Below are 11992 nucleotides of genomic sequence, written 5' to 3'. Positions count from 1 at the left end.
CCTGCCCACGTGTCCATTTAAATCTCCTCCTATAAATAACTTCTCCGTCTGAGCAATTCCTTGCACCAAGTCTCCAAGATCTTCCCAAAATTTCTCCTTCGAACTCGTATCCAACCCTACTTGAGGTGCGTACGCACTAATCACATTGATAAGTTCTTGTCCTATTACAATCTTGATTGCCATGATTCTATCTCCTACCCTCTTGACATCTACAACATCTTGTACCAAGGTCTTGTCCACGATGATGCCAACACCGTTTCTCGTTCTATTTGTGCCCGAATACCAAAGTTTAAACCCTGAGTTTTCTAGATCCTTTGCCTTACTACCAACCCACTTAGTTTCTTGTAGGCACATAATATTTATCCTTCTCCTCACCATAACTTCCACTACTTCCATAGATTTTCCCGTTAAGGTTCCTATATTCCACGTTCCTAAACGCATTTTGCTCTCTTGAACTCTACCCTTCTGTCCTAGCTTCTTCACCCTCCCCCGTCTAATAGGATCAAAGTACTTCTTTTGTGTGTCCCGGGTAAAGTTGATAGGAGCATATGCTCCCAAACAACTTTGAGTGGAGTCGTTCGAAAAGAAGTTTCTATGGCCCCCTTGCTCATTTAACACTGCATCCGGGTGCCGATGGAGATACAGCGACCCTTGCTCACTTATCACTGTGCTCAGGCCACACAGCGCGCCACTTACGGGTGACGCCCTAGCTTTAGCGCGATTTTGTTCTGGATTCATTTTCATAAGGATTCGACGTGATCATGGAGTGCCGGCTGTCGACTACCTGACGCCCTCCCCCTCCTCCTTTATCCGGGCTTGGGACCGGCCATGTAAGACATAGGCGGAGTTGTTGCTAATCCATCATACATGTAAAATACAACACTCGGCATGACGAAAGGAAAGATTACCTACCGAACATGTACGCTGAACCGGACCTATTCAATTGACCCCAATGCATATGTTGGTACAACTGGTACAGTACCTGCAATAGATGTCGACTGCAATTTTTAAAAAATTTATGTAAATGCAAAGCATAGATTTGACATGCAGACAAATCGTAGCGTTCGATACATCTCTGGATCAATGTTCGTAACCTAAAATCTCTAAAAACACACTTGAAGCCCTATCTTTGTTGGTTCCGATTTCCATTCACAGTGGTAAAATGCCTACAAAGGAAGCCACACAAGCTTTTTCCTATGTGACCTGCTGCTGATAATCATATCATATATAAGCAATCAAGAATCCGCCAATGACTTCTCGCGTTGTGGCCTCTGAATTAGTACCCCATGCGTAACATATGTGCTGTCTTAAATGTTTGACTCAATTAAATCCATACTCGTTGACTAAAGTACATGTTCATAAAATATCTTGAAGGATTGAAGCCACTCAAAATCACTGCAGACAAGAGGAAACAAACAATTTCAACATAATGTGTACTGGAAAGCAAAGTAAAATCAAAGGAAAACGTTCATGCAACACTTACAGATCGGAGAGAGGACAATGACAACACTGATTGGATATAGGAAGAAAGTGGTCCTCTCCAGAAAGGGCAGTACTGCGAAAAATAGGACATGTAATCACTATGACGCATGAACGCATACTAGCACTGATATTTTCTCAAAATAAATCACCCATCACTTCGCTCTTCCTCAAGTCCCTAACATACTATTATATCATTGACAAGTTTGCTTCATAGAGTTCTTATCGTAGATGGAAATAAAAAACCAACTGAACAACTCAACATAGTTGTATTCAACTCTAAAGTCATTGCGTTACATTACAAGCTGATGAGCCAACTTAATTGCAAGAGAACTCCAAAAAACAGAAAAACAGAACTTGAAGAGAATTCAACATTACTGACTATAGAGAAGAATGCTAGAATTGACATGTAAGGATCTGTAATGCTGGCCACCTCTCTCCACTGCATAAGCAGTGAAAGGACTACGCATAAATGATGAGGTGAACTGTTTAGCTGAATACCAGTCCTTGTTTGACAAATCAATTGCACATTTCGCTGATTAAAATAGCTGATTGAATTCATAAACCTTCGCCTTTAAGCAACATTACTTTGTATCCACATCCAAAACCGCACTTATATAATATATAATATGGTTGTGGTGATTCCTAAAAAGATACCATCCACCATAAACAGCATGGGTATGAACTATGAACCCATCACACCATCTGAACCTAAACATTTGAATGAAAACTCTTGAGCTCATAACGAAATCTTTAGCTTACCATCATAACCTAAGAAGTTGAGATAATGATAGTATGAAGTGGCCACCATGAATATCAAATTTGATAGCAATACCGGAATGAAGCCATGAGCTACCAGAATTGGAGATAGAAAATAATGGATCACTGCAGAACCAAGAGATCAGAAGCATTATTTCACACATTTGAGATTAACAATACGATAAGGAAAACAATGTTTTGTATTAATTACCATAAAGCAGAACAAACATCGGGAAGAAAGAGTTGCAGTGCACATCGAATGCGTACAGCCTTCAAATGATCAAAATCACAACAAAATCATTGATCAGAAGGTAATCAAACAGGAAAAAAAATTAAACGTTTGACTGATTCGACATTCAATCAATCTAAAATCATATTCACATATATAACATGCACATGGCGGGTGGCCTAGTGAGTAGTCGGGTCAAAGACCCGGAGACACTAGATTCAATAAAAAAAATATATATATATATATATAACATGCACATGAACGTACATGTTGATGATATAGGATGGGGAAAAAGGCTAAGTTGAATTGTTCAGTAAGAATCATATTACTAATAAAGTGGAAATAAAGGATAGTGGACTCACCATTCAACACGCTGCTCAACAACATGGCTATTCGGAGCCTCTTCACGAAGGTAAGAATTAGTTAAAAACCTGCATGAGCATTGAGAAGTGTGCCATTAGATGATGATCAATACTTCACACTAAGGTTTCAGTTATGAATGAAGATTGAGAACTCTAAGAATAGGGAGACTAAAAGCTGTAACAGTTATAGAAGAGACTGGGAACTAAAATTATTTAGACTTAGGAATTCTCAAATATGTGTTTCCTTCATAGACTTTTGAGAAATTAAAATGTTGTTGCCAGCAACTAGCTATTTATAAAAAAACCCAGATTCGCATGCACAAGAAAACATATGAATCAGCAAACATTTCACTCTCTATGTTCATGCAACTAACATGTTCTTTGTCTTTAGATAGACTGTTTCATAGTCGCTTTTTCTTTATATAGAAGCCTTTTACTGGATGTTGAAATGACTCAGCAAACTCAAGCTGGTTTGGCATCACTAGATGATATCAAATAAACATGTTTCCCTACTTCTATGGAAAATAGCTTCCTTTATCTAAGAAACTGAGTAAGAAAACACAGAAAATTTGGTTCCACAGAATTTATTTGTTCCTTCAAATTTTTCTTGAAATATTTGAGCCTGAATAAGACGCAAGAAGTCACTGACATATTTCAGGATAAGTTAATACAAGTTCACATTATTGTTACAAAGCACCAGTTCTTACCAACAAAATGTAGCCAGAAGCATCCCGAGGAACAAAAAATGAAAAAGCAAAACAGAAATAACTACAAAAACAGCATGTGCAGCACTATGGTCGTACCTGAAATAAGCACAATTATTAAGTCAAAAAAAGGATTCCTCACAGAACTCTTGCCAGAGTCTAAAGATATACAGATAAATAAATAATATAAACTGCTCAATTAGGCTAGAACTTTTGAGGCAAAGCAACATAAAATTCACTGAAACTACAAAATCCAAAATGCAACTGTTTTACTTGTAGAGTGTATGATGAAGTGAACAGTAAACTTACGCAGCACAATATGCCAGAGTTGCAACAGCAAGTAGAAGGCTGCAGATTACAACAAAAGCAGGGTCGTCACGTGCCCATTGATTCTTAGTTTCTGAGACCAAAAGGAAAGTAAACAAATTTTCAATTGCATCAGATGTAACAGAAATATTTGACAATCTTGACATGTAATCACTCCACATGTACGCAAGTAAATCATAGAATTTAGAGATGCTAACTTTGTAAAGTAATTTTGAAATGAAAAGGAAAGGGAAAGAAACTTAATGAACATCTGCTTCTTATACTTTATGGAACGAGGACTTACGCTTGTGATACTTAGTGTGCTGATAGCTGCATCAGTCGTACGGTTACACATGCAAGATACAAAACCCATTATTAAGGAAATCAGGAGCAACTAAAAAAAAAACAGTAATGACAATGCTGATGATCTTGAAAGGTGAATACTTACACAACTTTCGGTGAGGTGCATAGGTGAAGCATTTGCCAAAATGTATATTCAATATCCATTTGTTGCCACTAAAAGGTTAAAAACCAACAAAATCAAAAGAAAAATCATTGACAAAAGCATGCCCACGATCAAAATAATAAAAGTAGCACACTAACTTGACGCTGATGAAAATGTTCTAACTTCCAGAACCAAAGTTAAAAGAGATTTCAAAGGTTTAGGTAAAAGACAACAAAACAGACATGGATGTGCTGAAAAAGAAATCCAGATTTAAGACCTATACCCAACATCTGGTTATGCAATAGATGGGAGTAAAATTGAAAACAACGTGATTATATATCCTATCAATGTTCGATTTGTATAACATCCAAGAATATTTCTTGGTTGCTGAAATTGATATTTAGCATGTGAATTGCGCAGTACACAACCCTTTATTTAAAAAATCAGGATGTCCTCACAACATGCAGACTAATATAAGTGTAGCATGGTCTCAATTAATGTGTAAGTCACTGCAAAACAGGGATTCCAAGTAAGACTATAAATTGACATCAAGCAGTGTGGGTCACATCAAAGTGCAAGGCTAAAAGTATGATTGACTTAGGGGGATAGACACGAGAGCCCATAATATCTTCAACCCCTTCCCCTTAACAAAATATAAAATCATTTCTCTAGTCTATCAACCCCTTTTATCTAAAGATACTAAGTTGCCAACTCCTGATTCAAATCAGTACAGAAGCTCCTAGATCTCTATATTATTGCTCTGGACCCATCATGGTGTCAGATTCCCTTCTCATACTTTCTTCTCCACTCTAAATCCATGTCACGATATCAATGTAAACTATATATTGTTGCTCTGAACCCACAATGGTGGAACACTTAACTGCTGGGTTCTGAATTCCAGAACCCGTCTAGTTTTTCTGTCATCTGTCGAGCTTTCTTCTCCACTCTAAATCCATTTCATGTATAAGTTTTCTCTTTTAACGTCACTAGTTTTGCACAGTATAGCTACGGATGATTTTCGGGGGTACAACCCAAGATATGCCAACTTAAATCCACCAGCATAGGAACAATAGAAACCCCAACAAAGCGACACATTAGCCTAAAACACTGAATCAAAAATCTTAACACTGCAAGAACTTTCAAACTTGCCCACCAGGCTAACAAGTCCAAACCTTAAGCTCTTAGCTCCCTTCTTTTTTTGAATCAAAATAAGCATCCGAACTATTCCCCAACTAAACGATACATAATTCTCAAACATCACACCGACCAATATCTCTTAAAAAAACACCATGGTCATACTATTTGAACCCAGGGCTACTTCTCTACGTGAAAAAAGTAGCTCAAATGCACCACATTTCCCTATAATACCTTCCCCATGTAAAAATGTGATGTTCTCCAACTTCCCCTGAGTCAAAGAATAACCAAGGTCTTCAAAGAACGAGGTCCACAAACCTTACCAGCCCCTCAAAAAATTGATTAAAGGACACAAATGAGGATTAAATCCATATAAGCACCTGCCTAACTACCTCTAAGCAACCAACCCCGAACCCACTTGAAAACCAAAAAAGAACCCAAATTTCAGTTACACATCCAAATTCCAGAGCAATCAAAAGCACTAAATCTGCCAGAATTCAGAGTTTTTACAACATTAATCGTCGAATTAGATCCAATCCACAAATTATAAAATGCTTAATTATACAAAATGCAACAAATTAGTACGCAGATCAGATCGAAAAGGCACAAAGCCAGATAATTAGAGAAGAAGAAGAAAGCACCTTGATTATTCGCCGAAGGTACTGAATGAACATGGGGTTCATCCGAGATGCAGAGGACGACGACCGCCCTCTCGACGTTGTGGGCAACATCTCTCTCTCCACTCTCTCCCTCTCTCTCGAATTCTCTGTGCTTCTTCGTCTAAACCCTCTATGCACCTCCTCTTGGCTGATCTACAAGATCTCTGGAATTTCCACCAGCTCTCTCCGTCTCTCCCTTCCTCTTGAAGGAGTTGAGAATTTTCAGATGGCTAGAAGTAAAACGTAGAAATGACGACTACTAGGTTCCCTCTATGCTTACAGCCCACGTTTCGATCAATTGTGTAATTGGGCCAGACCTGCTTTTCAAATGTGAGTTGGGCTTCGGCCGAGGGAGCTTGTTGAATAAGAGAAAGTGGCCAGACCAGCTTTCTTAACGGGTCATGTTTTTCTTTTTTGGGTCGTGTACCCGCTTCCATTAATGAGAAAATTCGAACAACTTTTAAGTTCTCACACTATTTATTTTTAGCCATCCGATTAAATTCGTCAAACGAAAATTACAAACAAAATTAAGTAGGAGAGTGTGACAAGCTAAAAAAATATTTGTATACATCATTTCCCAAAAGTGATTTCAAATCAAAGGGAAAGGGGTGAGGAGAATTTATATTTTAAATAGTGTTATTCACACCCATTTTTACCTTCTACACACCTTTATTAATTTTTTGTCATTGGTCTTCTTCAATCCATTATATCTGATGGCCAGAAGGGGTGTGTAAGAAACAAAAATGGGTGCGTGGATAGCACCACCCTATATTCTTAACAAAGTCCAAATGCTTCTGAGTTTGATATCAATGGAAATTTACATACAAATTATCCCCCCTTTTAAATATAAAAAGGAAAACTTTACAGTCATTCCACTTTTCGGATTTAACTACAATACTTACATATATGTAATACAATCATCCGCTCGGTGGTCATATTGTAATTGTATTAAATACATATATGCATATATTACTTAGTACTACAATTTAGTGGTAGTCATCAGCACTTGTAAGTGAGAGGTCTTATAAGTTCAATTCTCGCCAAAGGTAAATTCGAACCAAATTATTATGGCTAACCCATTATGAGGTTAAAGCCACTTTCCTACCCATTAGTATAAATAATATCAAATATATTAAAAAAAAGCTACATACATTCACATTAATTATATATACTATTGGAAGAACGTACGTACCTTTGTGCGGAAGCTTGAATCTCGACACGCTCCTACAAACACGAACAAGTGCTTTTTTCTTCCATGCACGTCTAGAACCTTGAAGGTCGTCGAGTTGGGTACAGTATGTCGAGTCGCTCCTTGATTTTTCGCCTCCTAAGACCTAGGGCAGATAGTGATAGCCCTAGAGGCCTAACTAGAATATGTGAACTTTATGGAAAAGCTTTGGGTTTCTCTCACACTAGTTTCTCTCTTCCCTTAAGCCTCCTCATATAGCTTTAGGAAGAGGATGATATAATGAATGAAATGCCATTCACATTCCAAACTGAAATGGCTTTAGACATTCATCTAATTACTAATCTAATTACTACATAAGTAATTAGGAGGTTAATATCCTCATGTGGGTGGACTCTTCACCTTATGGTATTTATCATATTAGATATATCCTACATCTCCCACTCACCCACAAAGGGTGTGGCATAATATCAATCAACATACTTAGTTCACATCCATTCTAGTCTATCTCCTCATCCAGTAAATGGGATGTACTACCTCGCGAGAAAGAACATATAACCAAGAGCACTATCATTAAGCTATCACTAAACTAACAATAATGCATCACTCGGAAGTTCATCGCTTTATACCCCAGACTGTTCATCATACACCAAACTTGACATTCTTTATCCCTCGTTTATAAAAAAGCAATGTCATTTCTCACAAGTATCATGTATCCATGTTTATGTTTTATAACAAATATAAAAAAGATGTTGCACAACTAATGTATCACATGACATAGTGTTGTCTTCGAACTGTCTTCCCTAAGCTCTCTTGTCAGTCTAATTTGGTTTAACTACTTGCCTAGACACGCGTCTTGGGACAGTAACTAACTCAAACCTCCTCTTTCTGACATAGGTTTTAGCCCAAAAGGTATAAATGGTGGAATTGTATAGATCCATTGTGGTTCACACAGTAATTCAAGCAGGGATTAATTCATCACTCCCATTTTTGGTCGGTTATAGCACATACAGTATGATTTGTATGTTATGGTGTATCCTCATCTCAATGAGTGTGTCACATGTCCATTGGACATACATCATACAGATCTTAGTCTAGTCACTACACAAACGCCTAACCTGAGTCTTCTAGCATAGTCGCTCTTTGGCGCATACCTAAATATTCACATCCGACTCTATAAGCTTAAACATGAAACAAATTCATGTTTGACTTTTGTTCATTCTCATCTTAGACATTTCTAAGGCGACGTTCTATCTTGTGCATATTGGTATGTGCAACATACACGTGTCTGGTCTCGCAGTCCAATGCGTTGAGGACATAAATGTCTCATCCTGCTCGCTATCTCAACGCCAGGGTGAATTGTTTGTGTGAAAAATGATTGTAGCCTGGAGGCACTAAAGATGTGTAAACAATCATTTCAAAAATAAATAAATATGAAATGAAAAACTTCAATGCCCTTTTATTCAAATAATAATGTTAAATACAAAGAAAACATATCAAACCCTACGTAAACCCATATTATTTACATGCGTCAGAAAATAGTTTCTAATTATGGGTTTAGTCATGGGATCAGCAAGCATATTGCTGGTCGAGATATGTTTTAACACTACTTCACCCTTGGTAACCTTGTTCCTAAAGAAATGATATCGTGTATCTATGTGCTTAGATTTGCCATGATACTTGGGATCTTTAGTGTATGCCAAGGCCGAAGCACTATCACAATATACAAGTACAGCTTCATGGGCATAAGCTGTAATACCTATTTGTTGTAGAAACCTCCCTAGCCAAACAGCTTCTTGAACAACTGATTTAAGGGCAACATATTCTGACTCCATTGTGGACAGAGCAACATAAGTTTGTTTCTTGCTACACCAAGAAACAATTCCACTTCCAAGGATAAAAGCATAACCTAAGGTAGATTTGCGTTCATCTCTATCACTTGCCTAGTCAGCATCGTTATATTCTTTTAGCTTCAAATCCCCTCCTTGGTAAAATAAAGCGAAGTCTTTTGTTCCTTGTAGGTATCTCATAATCCTCTTGACGGCTTGCCAGTGAACTTGTGCAAGATTACCTTGATAGCGGTTTACCATGCCCACGACATGGTAAATGTCCGAACGCGTGCAAAGCATTGCGTATATTAGACTTCTTACAGCAGAGGCATAAGGTTCGTTTGCCATTTGTTCTTTCTCTTTCTTAGTCTTTGGATGCTGTTCTAAAGACAATATCGCTCATTTTTTCATATAAGTGTCTTATGGGTTTGGAGTTCTCCATCTTAAACTGTTCAAGTACCTTCTTAATGTAAGTCTTTTGAGACAAACTCAGAAGTTTCCTTGAGCGATCTCTCATGATCTTAACTCTAAGCACATAGTGTGCTTTACCCATATATGTCATCTCAAAACAGGATGACAACCACGTTTTCATAGTTTCTATGGAGGTCTTGTCATTTCCCGCTATTAGGATGTCATCAACATACAGAGAAAGTATGAGAATACTTTTTTGGATTTCTTAAGATACACACAGTGGTCTTCCTCAATCATCTTAGAACCAAATGATGTGATTGAATTATGGAATCTAATGTTCCACTATCTAGACTTTGCTTGAGGTTATAAATGGAACATTTTAGGCGGCAAACTTTGAACTCTAGTCCCTTGCCCTCAAAGCCTAGAGGTTGACCCATATATATTTCCTCGTCTAGTTCTCCATTGAGAAATGTTGTCTTAACATCCATTTGGTAAAGTTCCAAATCTAGTTGAGCAACAATAGCTAAAATGAGATGAATAGAGGCAAACCTCACCATAGGGGGGAATGTCTCTTTATATTCTACACCCAATTGTTAAGTGTATCCTTTCGCCACAAGGTGTGCCTTATATTTGTCAATTGAACCATCCGCCTTGCGTTTGATTTTTAAAACGCACTTGTTTCCAATGGTTTTACGCCCAGGCGAAAGATCAACTAACTCCCAAACAATATTCTTGCCCATGGAGCTTATCTTATCCTCCATTGTAATTATCCACTTCTCTTGGCGGGTGAAGTCAACGCTTCTTTGTAAGAAGAAGGTTCATCATCTTCTAAAGGTATGCAAATGTAGGCCTGGATCAACCTCAAAACGATGTTTGGGTATGTGGCCTCTTTTACTCATTCGAACTGTGTGACCTTGAGTTTCAAAGGGTACATTCTCATTAGTGGGCATATTCTCTTGAGTGTCCATGGGTACACTCCCACTCGGATCAAGTCCTCTTACATCATCTTCAGTGACCATCGGATTGGAAATTAATTCCCTTTATTCGCTTGAAGATGTTGTGAGTTCTTCATCTTTCTCCAACTCATGGAGATTAAGGTTTTTGACAATATCACCAAGTTTATTCTCTATGAATTCCACATCACGTGAGTCGATCTCGGTTATTCCTCATCTGGATGTTTACCAAACATCACATAACCTTTCAAGTTTTCACAATATCTTATGAAGATATGTTTATTCGTTCTAGGACCCAATTTTCCAAATATGTGATTGATTATGAACAAAACCCGCACAACCCCGAAGACACGAATTACCCAAATTGGGTTTTGCACCATTCCAAAGTTCGTATAAGGTTGAGGGAACCATCTTTGAAGGCACACGGTTAAGTATATATGTCACAATCAACCTTAGGTTAAGTATATATGTCTAGTAAATTTCTATTTCTCCTTTTAGCCACACCATTTTATTGTGGCGTGTAAGGAACCGAAAGTTGCATGCATATCCCTTTACTTTCACAAAAAACCTTGAATTGATTAGACAAATACTCATGTCCACGATCAGTGCGAAGAGTGAAGGAAAAATTTGTGAAAACAAGTTCATTTAAGCAACATCTATGCATGCAATTAACAATTAAAGGCAGAATCATGCTTGTATGCTCTCAAAAACAAAACTTTACCCATGAAATTCAAGGCCTAGTAGTTGTGGTGAAACAAGACTCAAATAAAATCTTAAAGAAAAGAGTTGAGAAACTTTTATACCTTTGAAGCACTTCTTTGCATATGCAAAGGCTAATCACCCAAGAGAGAGAGCCTTCATTCCTTACTTCTTAGCTCCATGGATTTCTTGGAGGATGATGGTTGCATGGATTCTCCAAGTTCCTAAGAAAGGGAACCTCTAAGTTTCCACACCAAGGAAGGACTTGAAGAAGAGATGAGTGACCTTGGAGGAGGATTGATACTAGTAAATCCCCTCCGAAGGGGTCGACCTCCTAGAGAGAAAAAGAGAGCTTTTGTTCTCTCCAATTTCCTTAAGAAATAATCCTAATGAATTTTGGCTATAAAGTCCTTTATATAGTCACTTCACTTGAGTGACAAAAAGAACCAAAAAAACCTTTCATTCATGATATGGCCAGCCTTCTAAGGGCTTTGGGTTGTGTGGGCCCTTTTGAGTCTTTAGTCATTAAGTTATCATACAACTTAAGTTAATGGGCCTTGAGGTTCAATAATTACTCAAAAGCTAAAGCGAATTTATTCATTTGATTAATTAACATATTAATTAATTGTAGCCATAAATAATTAAACCATTTAATTATCCTTACTTATCTTCGTTATTTCTTCAATCTCTACCTTACATGGTGTACAATCCATTAGGTTCCTTTTAGCGAGGCAGTGGGCGATTAGAACTCTTCAAATCGATTGTGAATTGAAACTTACTTTCAATTTTCCCTTTAGTGATTATATAGCTTTAGGGCTTCCATAAACCATGAGTGAC

At 37.6% G+C, this 11992-nt stretch overlaps 1 protein-coding gene across 1 annotated transcript; it reads right to left on the bottom strand.

The window, feature by feature from the left end:
• Positions 1–994: 994 nt before the first annotated feature.
• LOC126623523 (uncharacterized) lies at positions 995–6329 on the bottom strand. The gene is made up of 10 exons (XM_050292431.1): positions 6060–6329; positions 4288–4355; positions 4144–4169; positions 3843–3933; positions 3537–3632; positions 2830–2898; positions 2450–2508; positions 2242–2364; positions 1484–1555; positions 995–1395 (listed from the first exon to the last, which is right to left on the bottom strand). Exons 1-10 carry the CDS (start codon positions 6147–6149, stop codon positions 1325–1327), a joined length of 765 nt encoding a protein of 254 aa, XP_050148388.1. The 5' UTR covers positions 6150–6329; the 3' UTR covers positions 995–1324.
• Positions 6330–11992: the final 5663 nt, after the last annotated feature.

This window comes from Malus sylvestris, chromosome 5 (assembly GCF_916048215.2).
Source record: "Malus sylvestris chromosome 5, drMalSylv7.2, whole genome shotgun sequence".
In the NCBI taxonomy this organism is placed as follows: Eukaryota; Viridiplantae; Streptophyta; class Magnoliopsida; order Rosales; family Rosaceae; genus Malus; species Malus sylvestris.
Note: the sequence above shows the minus strand (reverse complement) of the source record. Positions and strands in the feature narration are given on the sequence as shown.